Genomic DNA, 15,672 nt, shown 5'->3' with positions numbered 1-15,672 from the left:
GAGCCACTTAAAACCGTGGATCTAAAATATCTCACGTGGAAAGTGGTCATGTTATTGGCCTTGGCTTCAGCCAGGCGTGTGTCAGAATTGGCGGCTTTGTCATGTAAAAGCCCTTATCTGATTTTCCATATGGATAGGGCAGAATTGAGGACTCGTCCCCAGTTTCTCCCTAAGGTGGTATCAGCTTTTCACTTGAACCAACCTATTGTGGTGCCTGCGGCTACTAGGGACTTGGAGGATTCCAAGTTGCTGGACGTAGTCAGGGCCTTGAAAATTTATGTTTCCAGGACGGCTAGAGTCAGGAAAACTGACTCGCTATTTATCCTGTATGCACCCAACAAGCTGGGTGCTCCTGCTTCTAAGCAGACTATTGCTCGCTGGATTTGTAGTACAATTCAGCTGGCGCATTCTGCGGCTGGACTGCCGCATCCTAAATCAGTAAAAGCCCATTCCACAAGGAAGGTGGGCTCATCTTGGGCGGCTGCCCGAGGGGTCTCGGCTTTACAACTTTGCCGAGCTGCTACTTGGTCAGGGGCAAACACGTTTGCAAAATTCTACAAATTTGATACCCTGGCTGAGGAGGACCTTGAGTTCTCTCATTCGGTGCTGCAGAGTCATCCGCACTCTCCCGCCCGTTTGGGAGCTTTGGTATAATCCCCATGGTCCTTTCGGAGTTCCCAGCATCCACTAGGACGTCAGAGAAAATAAGATTTTACTCACCGGTAAATCTATTTCTCGTAGTCCGTAGTGGATGCTGGGCGCCCGTCCCAAGTGCGGATTGTCTGCAATACTTGTACATAGTTATTTTTAACTAAAGGGTTATTGTTGAGCCATCTGTTGAGAGGCTCAGTTGTTTTCATACTGTTAAACTGGGTATGGTATCACGAGTTATACGGTGTGATTGGTGTGGCTGGTAAGAGTCTTACCCGGGATTCAAAATCCTTCCTTATTATGTCAGCTCGTCCGGGCAGTGTCCTAACTGAGGCTTGGAGGAGGGTCATAGTGGGAGGAGCCAGTGCACACCAGGTGACCTAAAAGCTTTCTTTAGTTGTGCCCAGTCTCCTGCGGAGCCGCTATTCCCCATGATCCTTTCGGAGTTCCCAGCATCCACTACGGACTACGAGAAATAGATTTACCGGTGAGTAAAATCTTATTTTCCCTCTCTCAGATCACAACCTAATCACCTGCATGCTCTCCTCTAATACTTCAAACTCGGTGCCACTGACATCCTCCAATCCTCCTCAAACCCATAGAAATATTAACACAATCTTCAAGAACTTTCCACATCTCTGCAACAACTGCTCTCACCTATTTCTGCATTCACTTCTCCGGAGATGGCTGTATCACACCTGAACCAGACTCTAGAGATAGCTGGAGCCACTTCATTAAGGGCTACCCATCATACTCCACGTAGGCCTAGATGTCTTCCGTGGCACTCTAAATTAACAAGACAAGGTCACGTAAAGTTGAACGCCAGTGGCGTAAATCTCGTATTCTAAGTGACTTTCTCACATATAAGACTGTCTACCACTCCTATCGTAATGCTCTGGACTCTGCCAAACAAACATATTTCCAAACTCATCTCTGCTCAAGCCACTAACCCCAAATTACTTTTTAAATACATTTAAATCACTTCTCAACCCTCCTTTACCCAACCCACCAGCCACTATCAAGGCGCAAGAGCTTGCTTCCTACTTCAAGGACAAGATTGACAAAATCCAAGATGAAATGGTATGCTCTTCCTCAGCCAGTGACCTGCTCAATTCCTTACCTGATTCCTCTGGCACTTTCTCTTCATTTGATCCCACTAATGAAGATGAAGTATCATCACTCTTCTCATCCTGCTTCTCTACTACCTCTCCTCTTGATCCTTTACCCTCACAAATAAGTAAAGCTCTGTCTCCTGTGCTCATCCCAACCTTAACATCTTTAACCTCTCTCTCTACTGGTATCTTTCCTTCACTGTTCAAGCATGCAGTGATAACTCCCATTCTGAAAAAAAACAAAATTCTGACCCCAACTCTCTCTCAAACTACCGCCCCATCCCTCAGCTCCCATGCCTCTCTCCCCCGTCCTATCTCTCAGCTCCCATGCCTCTCTCCCGTCCCATCTCTCAGCTCCCATGCCCCTCTCCCCCGTCCCATCTCTCAGCTCCCATGCCTCTCTCCCGTCCCATCTCTCAGCTCCCATGCCCCTCTCCCGTCCCATCTCTCAGCTCCCATGCCCCTCTCCCCCGCTTTATCTCTCAGCTCCCATGTCTCTCCAAGCTACTTGAGAAACTTGCCTACACTCGCCTCACACACTAACTCATACAACTTATTGGACCCACTTCAGTCAGGCTTTCGCTCTCAACACTCCACAGAGACAACACTGGCTAAAGTAGTGAATGATCTAGTCCAGGGCTGGCCAAACCGGTCCTCGAGATCTACCAACAGTTCATGTTTTCCAGGCCTCCTGGAGATCTGTAGAATTGTCAGTTAGGAATGAATGCAGCACATCTTAATTAGTAATGACTACACCTGTGCAGCAGCTAGGTGGTCTGGAAAATGTGAACTGTTGGTAGATCTCGAGGACCGGTTTGGCCAGCTCTGATCTAGTCACTGCGAAGTCTAAAGGCCATTACACAATTCTTATTCTTCTAGATCTCTCTGCTGCTTTTGATACTGTTGACCACTCTCATACAAACATTGCAGTCCCTAGGTCTTCAGGACACGGCCCTTTCTTGGTTCTGTCCTCCTGACCCCGGTTCATCACTGCTGTGATGTGATATCATGCAGTCCACCAAGAACCTTTGCAATCTGGTGGACAACTATGCAATAGACAGCACCTATCCTCTTGTATCAATGCCTATTTCCCCATAGATTGTAAGCTTGCGAGCAGGGCCCTCCTACCTCTATGACTGTTTGTTTTTAACCAATTTTGTCTTCTAATTGTGTTCAGTTGTAAAGCGCAATGGAATTTGCTGCGCTGTATAAGAAATGGTAAATAAATAAATAACAAATAAACTGTATACAGGACAGAGCGCTCCGAGGTGTAACTGTATACAGGACAGAGCACGCCTGTATTTCTTCTTCTGGTTCTTGGTAAGTTCTGATTTATGGGACTTAGTGGTGGAGGTTTCTGTGGTCTTTATGTGGTTTTATGCTCAGGCTAGGAATGGTAAGAAACCGATGTTTCCATTATCTGCGGTAACCCCAATGTTAGAGCTTTAGTGTCTCCCATCCCTAATCCCGCCTGTAGGGGGGGTAAATCTCAGCTGCAGACATCTCAATAGGATAAGCTTGTTACCTCAATAGTGTTGGGTTCCACATAACCCGGGATCCTCTCATCTTTGCAGATAACACCAGCGTCCTCTTCATGTGTGCAGTCACTGTTCCCCCACCCACGGGAGCTGCAGTCTGATATACTTTTCTCAGACCCTGAACAGATCACATTATCCAGCCAGATACGACCTTCATGAAAGAAAAGGAAACAACCTTAGCCGTACACTACATCATCAGGAAATAACCTTAGTCCTACATCATCATCATCATCATCATCGGGGAACAACCTTAGTCCTACATCATCATCGTCATCAGGGAACAACCTTAGTCCTACATCATCATCATCATCATCGGGGAACAACCTTAGCCGTACACTACATCATCAGGAAATAACCTTAGTCCAACATCATCATCATCATCGGGGAACAACCTTAGTCCTACATCATCATCATCATCATCATCGTCATCAGGGAACAACCTTAGCCCTACACATCATCATCATCATCATCATCAGGGAACAACCTTAGCCGTACATCACATCATCATCATCATCGGGGAACAACCTTAGTCCTACATCATCATCATCATCATCGTCATCAGGGAACAACCTTAGCCCTACACATCATCATCATCATCATCAGGGAACAACCTTAGCCGTACATCACATCATCATCATCATCGGGGAACAACCTTAGTCCTACACCACATCCTCATCATCACGCCAGGCAGTGTAAGAAAGAGGAGCACCCTCCTTACACCCGTTACGCTCTACAAGGGCTATGTAACGGGGGACACTGTACTATTTATAGGCCTACAGGCGACCCCTGGCCTGCACACTTTATACATATGTGATATACCGTATGTACACGTGTGTTATATGGCAAACACCTCCCGGAAGCTGACCTGCACTCGGCACAGCTGGCCACCCATGTTCTTACAGCCCTCCTAGTGTATCCTCTCTTATGTCCTACATCTTCCTCATCGTCACCTGCTACCTTCATGACAAACAGTAAGTTCCACACGGTTAGGACCCCCTATCTGTATGCTCAGCCACCTCTCCTATTCCAGGTGTATTGTATATGTGCCACCTCCCTCCGCTCTAGGGGGGTCATTCAGAGTTGATCGCACGCTGCAGTTTTTCCCAGCACAGCAATCAGGTCACTACTGCACATGTGTATGCACCGCAATGCACAGGCGCGTCGTACTGGTACAAAGCAAATCGATGCTGGGCGATGGATTTAACGAAGACTCCATTCGCACAACCGATCGCAAGGAGAGTGACAGGAAGAAGGCGTTTGTGGGTGGCAACTGACCATTTTCTGGGAGTGGTTGGAAAAACGCAGGTGTGTCCAAGTGTTTGCAGGGCGGGTGTCTGACGTCAATTCTGGTCCCCGGACAGGCTGAAGTGATCGCAGCGGCTGAGTAAGTCCAGAGATACTCAGAAACTGCAAAAAACTTTTTTGTACCGCTCAGCTGCACAAGCGATCGCACACTTGCAAACCGAAAATACACTCCCCTATAGGCGGTGACTATCTGATCACAGCGCTGCAAAAAGTTGCTAGCGAGCGAATAACTCGGAATGAGGGCCCATGTGTGTCAATCTCACAGGTTCTCAAACTCGGTCCTCAGGACCCCACACAGTGCATGTTTTGCAGGTCACCCAGCAGGTGCACAGGTGTATTCATTACTCACTGACACATTTCAAAAGGTCCACAGGTGGAGCTAATTATTTCACTTGTGACTCTGTGAGGAGACCTGGAAAACCTGAACTGTGTGGGGTCCTGAGGACTGAGTTTGAGAACCTGTGGTCTATCTGGACTGACATTCCTGGCTCCCGTTCTCTGGGTCGCTATAAAACATTCCTGCTCTGTCAGTGGCGTAAACTAGACATTTTTCTCCCCCAAGCCAAAAATGTATCTACTTTTAGGACTTGTGTGAGAATCTGAGGTCGTTTTAGGCCAAAGTTCTGTAGAAATATAGAAAATTCTGAAGGGGTCACAAACTTTCAAGCACCACTGTACTTATAACTTACACCAGAAGTGTCGCTATGGGAACTTACAGATGGAGCCAGGCTAATCGTGGCTCAGTCTGTGGCTGGGCGCGGCTACAGCCGGGCGTCTCTGTCTGGCAGTCTGTGACTAGAATAGGAGAGCGTCTCTGTGCACTTCCGGTGGAGATAGGCGCCTGCGATGGAGCCGCACTGGATGGGTACTTACCTCTCCCTTACACCAGAGACAGCACCATGAGTACTTACCTCTCCCTTACACCAGAGACAGCACCATGAGTACTTACCTCTCCCTTACACCAGAGACAGCACCATGAGTACTTACCTCTCCCTTACACCAGAGACAGCACCATGAGTACTTACCTCTCCCTTACACCAGAGACAGCACCATGAGTACTTACCTCTCCCTTACACCAGAGACAGCACCATGAGTACTTACCTCTCCCTTACACCAGAGACAGCACCATGAGTACTTACCTCTCCCTTACACCAGAGACAGCACCATGAGTACTTACCTCTCCCTTACACCAGAGACAGCACCATGAGTACTTACCTCTCCCTTACACCAAAGACATCACCATGAGTACTTACCCATCCCTTACCTACAACTTACACCAGAGACATCACTATGAGAACTTACCTATCTCTTACCTATAACTTACACCAGAGACATCACCATGAGTACTTACCTATCCCTTACCTACAACTTACACCAGAGACATCACTATGAGAACTTACCTATCTCTTACCTATAACTTACACCAGAGACAGCACCATGAGTACTTACCTATCCCTTACACCAGAGACATCACTATGAGAACTTACCTATCCCTTACCTACAACTTACACCAGAGACATCACCATGAGAACTTACCTATCCCTTACACCAGAGACATCACCATGAGAACTTACTTATCCCTTACACCAGAGATATCACCATGAGTACTTACCCATCCCTTACCTACAACTTACACCAGAGACATCACTATGAGAACTTACCAATCTCTTACCTATAATTTACACCAAAGACATCACCATGAGTACTTACCTATCCCTTACACCAGAGACAGCACCATGAGTACTTACCTATCCCTTACCTATAACTTACACCAGAGACATCACTATGAGAACTTGCCTATCTCTTACCTATAACTTACACCAGAGACATCACCATGAGTACTTACCTATCCCTTACCTACAACTTACACCAGAGACATCACTATGAGAACTTACCTATCCCTTACCTACAACTTACACCAGAGACATCACCATGAGTACTTACCTATCCCTTAACTACAACTTACACCAGAAGCATTATCATAAGAACTTACCTATCCCTTTGCCATATTTGGCGCTGTGCGTCCATCCCGTCGCCTCTGTAAATCCCAGGTGTCGGCAGAGAATATGCGCATTCTCCATTGTAAAGTCATCATCACATATTGTGCCCCATTCCTGATTGTAGAACACTTCTATCCGGCCCTCATTGTGCTTGCGGGGGAACCCGGCCAGGCGGAACTTCACGCTGCTGCTCTGATTTGGGGAGCGGTTTGTAGGCAGTGGGGTTTGTTGGGTCCAGACTGGAACAAGTGCAGACACTGTGCAGAGCACCCATAGACTGGCTGATAGATCCATCCTGGCATATGGTCCTGAGGGCAGAAAGAGAATAACACCACTTAATGACTGGAATGTGGATGCAGCCAGCATGCACTCCTTACATCTCCCCAAATAACCCTCCCCCCCTCTTCCCCCGTCCCACACACACACTTCTTATAACAGACGACATAAGAGGCTGGGGCAACTTAGACGGTTACTGACCATAGGGCAATGACACCCAGAGGCCTAGAGCACTGACCGTAGGGCAATGACACCCAGAGGCCTAGAGCGCTGACAGTAGGGGAATGACACCCAGAGGCCTAGAGCACTGACCGTAGGGCAATGACACCTAGAGTCATAAAGCACCGGCCGTAGGGCAATGACACCCAGAGGCATAGAGCACCGACCGTAGGGCAATGACACCCAGAGGCATAGAGCACCGACCGTAGGGCAATGACACCCAGAGGCATAGAACACTGACCGTAGGGCAATGACACCCGGAGCCATAGAGCACTGTCCGAGTGTGTATATAATACAGGCTTGAATGGCCTTTTGCTGCTCCGCCATCCTCTGAAGCATATAGAGGGTTGAATTCCACCTCGTTACCACCTCTTGTTTCAAGTGATGGCAGAGCAGGTTCAGGAGTGTTTGCTGGCGCTCCAGTCTTCGGCACGCAGTGGCTTAATGCTGAAAGTGGCCCACAATTTTTAGGGCCACCGGCAGCATCTCCTGCACACCCGTCATTTTTAAAAACATTCTGCACCACCAAATTAATTGTATGTGCAAAACATGGGACGTGCTAGAATTTGCCCAGATGTAATGAACGCACAATATTGGTGGCGTTGTCCGATGTCACAAATCCCCAGGAGAGTCTAATTGGGGTAAGCCATTGTGCGATGATGTTCCTCAGTTTCCATAAGAGGTTGTCAGCTGTGTGCCTCTTACGGAAAGCGATGATACATAGCGTAGCCTGCCTAGGAACGAGTTGACGTTTGCGAGATGCTGCTACTGGTGCTGCTGCGGGAGGCCATACATCTACCCAGTGGGCTGTCACAGTCATATAGTCCTTAGTCTGCCCTGTTCCACTTGTCCACATGTCCGTGGTTAAGTGGACAGTGGGTACAACTGCATTTTTAGGACACGGAGGACACTTTTTCTGACGTCTCTGTACATTCTCGGTATCGCCTGTTTAGTGAAGTAGAAGTAGATGGGATTTGGTACCGGGGACACAATACCTCCATCAATTCTCTAAGTCCCAATGAACTAATGACGGATACTGGATGCACGTCTAACACCAACATAGTTGTCAAGGCCTCAGTTATCCACTTTGCAACAGGATGACTGCGGTTATATTTCATCTTCCTCGCAAAGGACTGTTGGACAGTCAATTGCTTACTTGAAGTAGTACAAGTGGTCTTCCGACTTCCCCTCTGGGATGACGATCGACTCCCAGCAGCAACAACAGCAGGCGTACCACTCAAGGATCCTCCCGAGGAATCACGGTTAGGAGAGGACTCCTCAACCTTGCCAGTGACATGGCCTGTAGGACTACTGATGTTCCTGACTGAGGAGAAAGCTGACGTTGAGGGAGTTGGTGGTGTGGCTTGCAGGAGCTTGGGTACAGGAGGAAGAAGGGATTTAGGTGTCAGTGGACTGCTTACTCTCTTACCCAAAGTTTCTGAACTTGACACTGACTTCTGATGAATGCGCTACAGGTGACGTATAAAGGAGGATGTTCCTAGGTGGTTAACGTCCTTACCCCTACTTATTACAGATTGACAGAGTCAACAGATGGCTTGACACCTATTGTCTAGATTTATGGAGAAATAATTCCACACTGAAGGTGGCTTTTTTGGTATTTTACCCAGGCATGACAATGGGCTTTCTCATCCCATGTACAACAACTGTCTCCACTGGTGCCTTATTCAAACAAACTACATCACCTTCCTTCCCAGTGCCAGCAACACCAATATCCTCCTCATCCTGGTGTACTTCTACAGTGACATCTTCAATTTCAATATCAGCAACTGGACTAGCGGTGCTCCTCCCAGCACTTGCAGAGGGTGTGCAAATGGTGGTAGGAGCCTCCTCTTTCTATACAGTCTTGGGAATGTCAGGCCTAGACATCACAGCCGAGGACACACTTGGACTCTCCTTGAGGATTTGGGATATCTCTGAATGCACAGTTGTTTATTCCTGTGCTTTAACAATCTTAATTCTTTAAAATTTGAGAGAGAGGAGGGCTTCCATCCTCATGAGAAACTGAGCCACCAGTCATGAACATAGGCCAAGGCCTTAGCCTTTCCTTGCTACTTCTGTGTCGTATTGCCAATTTTACGTTTCTCATCAGATCATTTCTTTTTTTTTTCCTGATTATTAATTTTTGCTTCCTGGATTTTACACGCCCTCTATGACATTGGGCATCGGCCTTAGCAGACGACGTTGGTGGAATTGCGTCGTCAATGTCACGACTGTTGGCAGCAGCAGCTTCAGCACTAGTACTAGTAACTGGAGGTGGTTCCTGATCTTCCACTGTATTTTCCTCCAAATTGTTCTCCATTTCACAGGACAGCACCCCTTTATTACAGCACACAGGATCAGGGTACTTTTATTTTAACAGTACCCCTATATTTTACAGCATACAGGAAGATTGTGCTTTTTTAACAGCACCCCTGAATTTTGCACAACATACAGGACCAGTGTAATAGTATTTTAACAGCAGCACCCCTGTATTTTAAAGCATAGATGACCAGTGTGCTTTCATTTTAACAGCACCCCTTCATTTTTACAGCATACAAGACAGGGACAGCACTGCACTGTATTTTCACAGTATACAGGAGGACAGTGCCCCTGACCCTTGTACAACACAGCGACAGCCAGGAGAGCAACCTTAACACAGCACAGGTACACCACAGTGGCTGCAGCAGCACCCCTACAGACAGTGGCGGATTTAGGGGGGGGGGGGCACCAAGGCACGTGCCCCCCCTGTCATTTTTAGTTGATTTTTGTATTTTTATTTTTATTTTGTGCGCACGCCGCAGCCCTCGCGGTGGCTTGGGGGCGAGGGGCTGCGGGGGCGCCACTGATTTAGTGCAGACTGACATGCGGACGAGCGTCCGCATGTCAGTCTGCGGTCTCGTTTCCTCCCCTGCTGTTAGGAGGGACACGGAGGGCACAGTGCACGCCTCCCTGTGTCCCTCCTGGGTCTCCGGCGGCCGCGGGTCTCATAAAGGAAGTGCCGTTCGTGAGCACTTCCTTTATTAGAGTGACCCGCGGCCGCCGGAGACACAGGAGGGACACAGGGAGGCGTGCACTGTGCCCTCCGTGTCCCTCCTAACAGCAGGGGAGCGGCGGCGGCGGAGGAAGCGGGGGGGGGGGGGGCGCACTGAGGGGGCATATCTGGCACTGGGGGCATATTTGGCAGGGAGGGGGGGGAGAATATCTGGCACTGGGGACATATATGGCACTGGGGGGAATATCTGGCACTGGGGGCATATATGGCACTGGGGGGGGATATCTGGCACTGGGGGCATATGTGGCACTGGGGGGAATATCTGGCACTGGGGCATATGTGGCACTGGGGGCATATATAGCACTGGGGGGAATATCTGGCACTGGGGGCATATGTGGCACTGGGGGGGGGAATATCTGGCACTGGGGGCATATGTGGCACTGGGGGGAATATCTGGCACTGGGGCATATGTGGCACTGGGGGCATATATAGCACTGGGGGGGGATATCTGGCACTGGGGGCATATGTGGCACTGGGGGCATACGTGGCACTGGGGGGCATATGTGTACCTGGCACATGGGGCGGGGGCTATATTTGGCACTGGGGGTATGTGAGTACCTGGCACCGTGGGGGAATATCTGGCACTAGTGACATATGTGGCACTGGGAGCACAGCCCTAGCAACAAGGACTACCTCCTAGCAACGAGCATGACACCCAGTGCATGAAACCCCTGGCAACGAGCATGACACCCAGTGCATGAAACCCCTGGCAACGAGCATGACACCCAGTGCATGAAACCCCTGGCAACGAGCATGACACCCTGAGCATGAAAACCCCTGGCACCGAGCATGGAACCAAGAGCATGAAACCCCTGGCAACGAGCATGACACCCAGTGCATGAAACCCCTGACAACGAGCAGGTATTTGAAAAGTAATTAGAAGCCTTACTGTAGGACTTAAAGTGTAATGGGCATTACGGTGTGTGGCATAATGTATCACGGACATTGCGGTGTGTGTCATAATGTGTCACAGGCATTACGGTGTATGGTATACTATATCGCTGGCATTGTGATATGTGGTATAATGTCTCAGGGTCATTGCAGTGTGTGGCATAATGTATCACGGACATTGCGGTGTGTGTCATAATGTGTCAGGCATTACGGTGTGTGGTATACTATATCACGGGCATTGTGGTATGTGGTATAATGTCTCAGGGTCATTGCAGTGTGGCATAATATATAACGGGCATTGCGGTGTGTGGCATATGGTATAACGGGCATTGCGGTATGTGTCACAGGCATTACGGTGTATGGTATACTATATCACGGGCATTGTGGTATAATGTCTCAAGGTCATTGCAGTGTGTGGCATAATGTGTCACAGGCATTGTATGCGCTATAATGTATCGGGCATTGCAGTGTGTGGTATAATGTAACACGGACATTGCAGTGTGTGTCATAATGTGTCACAGACATTGTATGTGCTATAATGTATCAGGGGCATTGCAGTGTGTAGCATAATGTATAACGGGCATTGCAATTCCTGTCATAATGTGTCACAGGCATTATAGTGTGTGGCATAATGTGTCGGGGGCATTACGGTGTGTGGCATAATGTGTCGTGGGGCATTACGGTGTGTGCATACTGTGTCATGTGCATTATTGTGTGTGGCATAATGTCTAAGGGCCATTGCAGTATGTGGCATAATGTATACTGGGCATTACTATAAGGAGGAAAAATGACAAATAATGTAAGGGGCATGAATCAGGATTATTTTTCTTTCCTGTGGTGGCCAACGTCTGGGCGTGCAGGTTGCAAAACTGGGGTATAAGGTAGTCTTTTCCTGCAATACCACGCCCATTCCAACGAAGCCACGCCCATTCCAACGAAGCCACGCCCCTTATGGTGCCCCCCCTGTAATTTTTTTCTGGATCCGCCCCTGCCTACAGAGCACACACTGACCCCACCCAACGCCACCACCCACAGAGAGACAGAGGTCTGTCTTCCTCACTCTCCAAGCCTTGAGTGAAAATGGTGGTGACGCGCAGCTGTTTATATAGAATACAAAACCCGCGAGAATCCAACAGCGGGATGACAACGTTTTGCCTCGTTCTGGGCTCAGAGTCTGGCGGGAAGTCCTGAGTCGGACTCTGATCTGGGCTCGGACAGTGAAGTTCCCGAGGGGTTTCAGATATCAGGGAACACGCTCATCTCTAATATCAGTGTGCATATAATACAGAGTGACAGATAGCAGTGTGTATATAATACAGAGTGACAGATAGCAGTGTGTATAATACAGAGTGACAGATAGCAGCGTGTGTATAATACAGAGTGACAGATAGCAGTGTGTATAATACAGAGTGACAGATAGCAGTGTGTATAATACAGAGTGACAGATAGCAGTGTGTATAATACAGAGTGACAGATAGCAGCGTGTATAATACAGAGTGACAGATAGCAGCGTGTATATAATACAGAGTGACAGATAGCAGTGTGTATATAATACAGAGTGACAGATAGCAGTGTGTATATAATACAGAGTGACAGATAGCAGTGTGTATATAATACAGAGTGACAGATAGCAGTGTGTGTATATAATACAGAGTGACAGATAGCAGTGTGTGTATATAATACAGAGTGACAGATAGCAGCGTGTGTATATAATACAGAGTGACAGATAGCAGCGTGTGTATATAATACAGAGTGACAGATAGCAGCGTGTGTATATAATACAGAGTGACAGATAGCAGTGTGTGTATAATACAGAGTGACAGATAGCAGTGTGTGTATAATACAGAGTGACAGATAGCAGTGTGTGTATAATACAGAGTGACAGATAGCAGTGTGTATAATACAGAGTGACAGATAGCAGTGTGTGTATATAATACAGAGTGACAGATAGCAGTGTGTGTATAATACAGAGTGACAGATAGCAGTGTGTATAATACAGAGTGACAGATAGCAGCGTGTGTATATAATACAGAGTGACAGATAGCAGCGTGTGTATATAATACAGAGTGACAGATAGCAGCGTGTGTATATAATACAGAGTGACAGATAGCAGTGTGTGTATAATACAGAGTGACAGATAGCAGTGTGTATATAATACAGAGTGACAGATAGCAATGTGTGTATAATACAGAGTGACAGATAGCAGCGTGTGTATAATACAGAGTGACAGATAGCAGCGTGTGTATAATACAGAGTGACAGATAGCAGTGTGTGTATATAATACAGAGTGACAGATAGCAGTGTGTATAATACAGAGTGACAGATAGCATTGTGTATATAATACAGAGTGACAGATAGCAGTGTGTATATAATACAGAGTGACAGATAGCAGTGTGTATATAATACAGAGTGACAGATAGCAGTGTGTGTATAATACAGAGTGACAGATAGCAGTGTGTGTATATAATACAGAGTGACAGATAGCAGTGTGTGTATATAATACAGAGTGACAGATAGCAGTGTGTATAATACAGAGTGACAGATAGCAGCGTGTGTATATAATACAGAGTGACAGATAGCAGTGTGTATAATACAGAGTGACAGATAGCAGCGTGTGTATATAATACAGAGTGACAGATAGCAGTGTGTGTATAATACAGAGTGACAGATAGCAGTGTGTATATAATACAGAGTGACAGATAGCAGTGTGTATATAATACAGAGTGACAGATAGCAGTGTATATAATACAGAGTGACAGATAGCAGTGTGTGTATATAATACAGAGTGACAGATAGCAGTGTGTGTATAATACAGAGTGACAGATAGCAGTGTGTATATAATACAGAGTGACAGATAGCAGTGTATATAATACAGAGTGACAGATAGCAGTGTGTGTATATAATACAGAGTGACAGATAGCAGCGTGTGTATATAATACAGAGTGACAGATAGCAGTGTGTGTATAATACAGAGTGACAGATAGCAGTGTGTATATAAGCAGTGTGTATATAATACAGAGTGACAGATAGCAGCGTGTGTATATAATACAGAGTGACAGATAGCAGTGTGTGTATATAATACAGAGTGACAGATAGCAGCGTGTGTATATAATACAGAGTGACAGATAGCAGTGTGTATATAATACAGAGTGACAGATAGCAGTGTGTGTATATAATAGAGTGACAGATAGCAGTGTGTGTATATAATACAGAGTGACAGATAGCAGTGTGTGTATATAATAGAGTGACAGATAGCAGTGTGTATAATACAGAGTGACAGATAGCAGTGTGTGTATATAATACAGAGTGACAGATAGCAGTGTGTATAATACAGAGTGACAGATAGCAGTGTGTATAATACAGAGTGACAGATAGCAGTGTGTATATAATACAGAGTGACAGATAGCAGTGTGTGTATAATACAGAGTGACAGATAGCAGTGTGTATATAATACAGAGTGACAGATAGCAGTGTGTATAATACAGAGTGACAGATAGCAGCGTGTGTATATAATACAGAGTGACAGATAGCAGTGTGTGTATAATACAGAGTGACAGATAGCAGCGTGTGTATATAATACAGAGTGACAGATAGCAGTGTGTATATAATACAGAGTGACAGATAGCAATGTGTGTATAATACAGAGTGACAGATAGCAGCGTGTGTATAATACAGAGTGACAGATAGCAGTGTGTGTATAATACAGAGTGACAGATAGCAGCGTGTGTGTATAATACAGAGTGACAGATAGCAGTGTGTATAATACAGAGTGACAGATAGCAGTGTGTATATAATACAGAGTGACAGATAGCAGTGTGTGTATAATACAGAGTGACAGATAGCAGTGTGTATATAATACAGAGTGACAGATAGCAGTGTATATAATACAGAGTGACAGATAGCAGTGTGTATATAATACAGAGTGACAGATAGCAGTGTGTATATAATACAGAGTGACAGATAGCAGCGTGTGTATATAATACAGAGTGACAGATAGCAGTGTGTGTATAATACAGAGTGACAGATAGCAGTGTGTATATAATACAGAGTGACAGATAGCAGTGTGTATAATACAGAGTGACAGATAGCAGCGTGTGTATATAATACAGAGTGACAGATAGCAGTGTGTGTATAATACAGAGTGACAGATAGCAGTGTGTATATAATACAGAGTGACAGATAGCAGTGTGTATAATACAGAGTGACAGATAGCAGTGTGTATAATACAGAGTGACAGATAGCAGCGTGTGTATATAATACAGAGTGACAGATAGCAGTGTGTGTATAATACAGAGTGACAGATAGCAGTGTGTATATAATACAGAGTGACAGATAGCAGTGTATATAATACAGAGTGACAGATAGCAGTGTGTGTATATAATACAGAGTGACAGATAGCAGCGTGTGTATATAATACAGAGTGACAGATAGCAGTGTGTATATAATACAGAGTGACAGATAGCAGTGTGTATATAATACAGAGTGACAGATAGCAGCGTGTATATAATACAGAGTGACAGATAGCAATGTGTGTATAATACAGAGTGACAGATAGCAGCGTGTGTATAATACAGAGTGACAGATAGCAGCGTGTGTATAATACAGAGTGACAGATAGCAGTGTGTGTA

At 46.3% G+C, this 15,672-nt stretch overlaps 1 protein-coding gene across 8 annotated transcripts in view; it reads right to left on the bottom strand.

Moving 5' to 3' along the window:
• The window catches only part of LOXL3 (lysyl oxidase like 3), a 208,568-nt gene that overhangs the window by 139,921 nt on the left and 52,975 nt on the right, over positions 1–15,672 (bottom strand). For 7 of the 8 annotated variants that reach the window (XM_063925924.1, XM_063925875.1, XM_063925895.1 and 4 more), the window contains 2 exons: positions 6,600–6,914; positions 3,289–3,452 (listed from right to left, as the gene is read on the bottom strand). The exons of the other annotated variant lie outside the window; for it this stretch is intronic. In XM_063925924.1, the coding sequence (XP_063781994.1) occupies positions 3,289–3,452; positions 6,600–6,900 (465 nt within the window). In that variant the 5' untranslated portion in view covers positions 6,901–6,914. The remainder of the gene's footprint in view (positions 1–3,288; positions 3,453–6,599; positions 6,915–15,672) is intronic. 8 annotated transcript variants of the gene reach the window in all.

Source organism: Pseudophryne corroboree, chromosome 1 (genome assembly GCF_028390025.1).
Source record: "Pseudophryne corroboree isolate aPseCor3 chromosome 1, aPseCor3.hap2, whole genome shotgun sequence".
NCBI classification, from domain to species: Eukaryota; Metazoa; Chordata; class Amphibia; order Anura; family Myobatrachidae; genus Pseudophryne; species Pseudophryne corroboree.
This window is presented reverse-complemented; position numbering and strand designations above follow the sequence as displayed.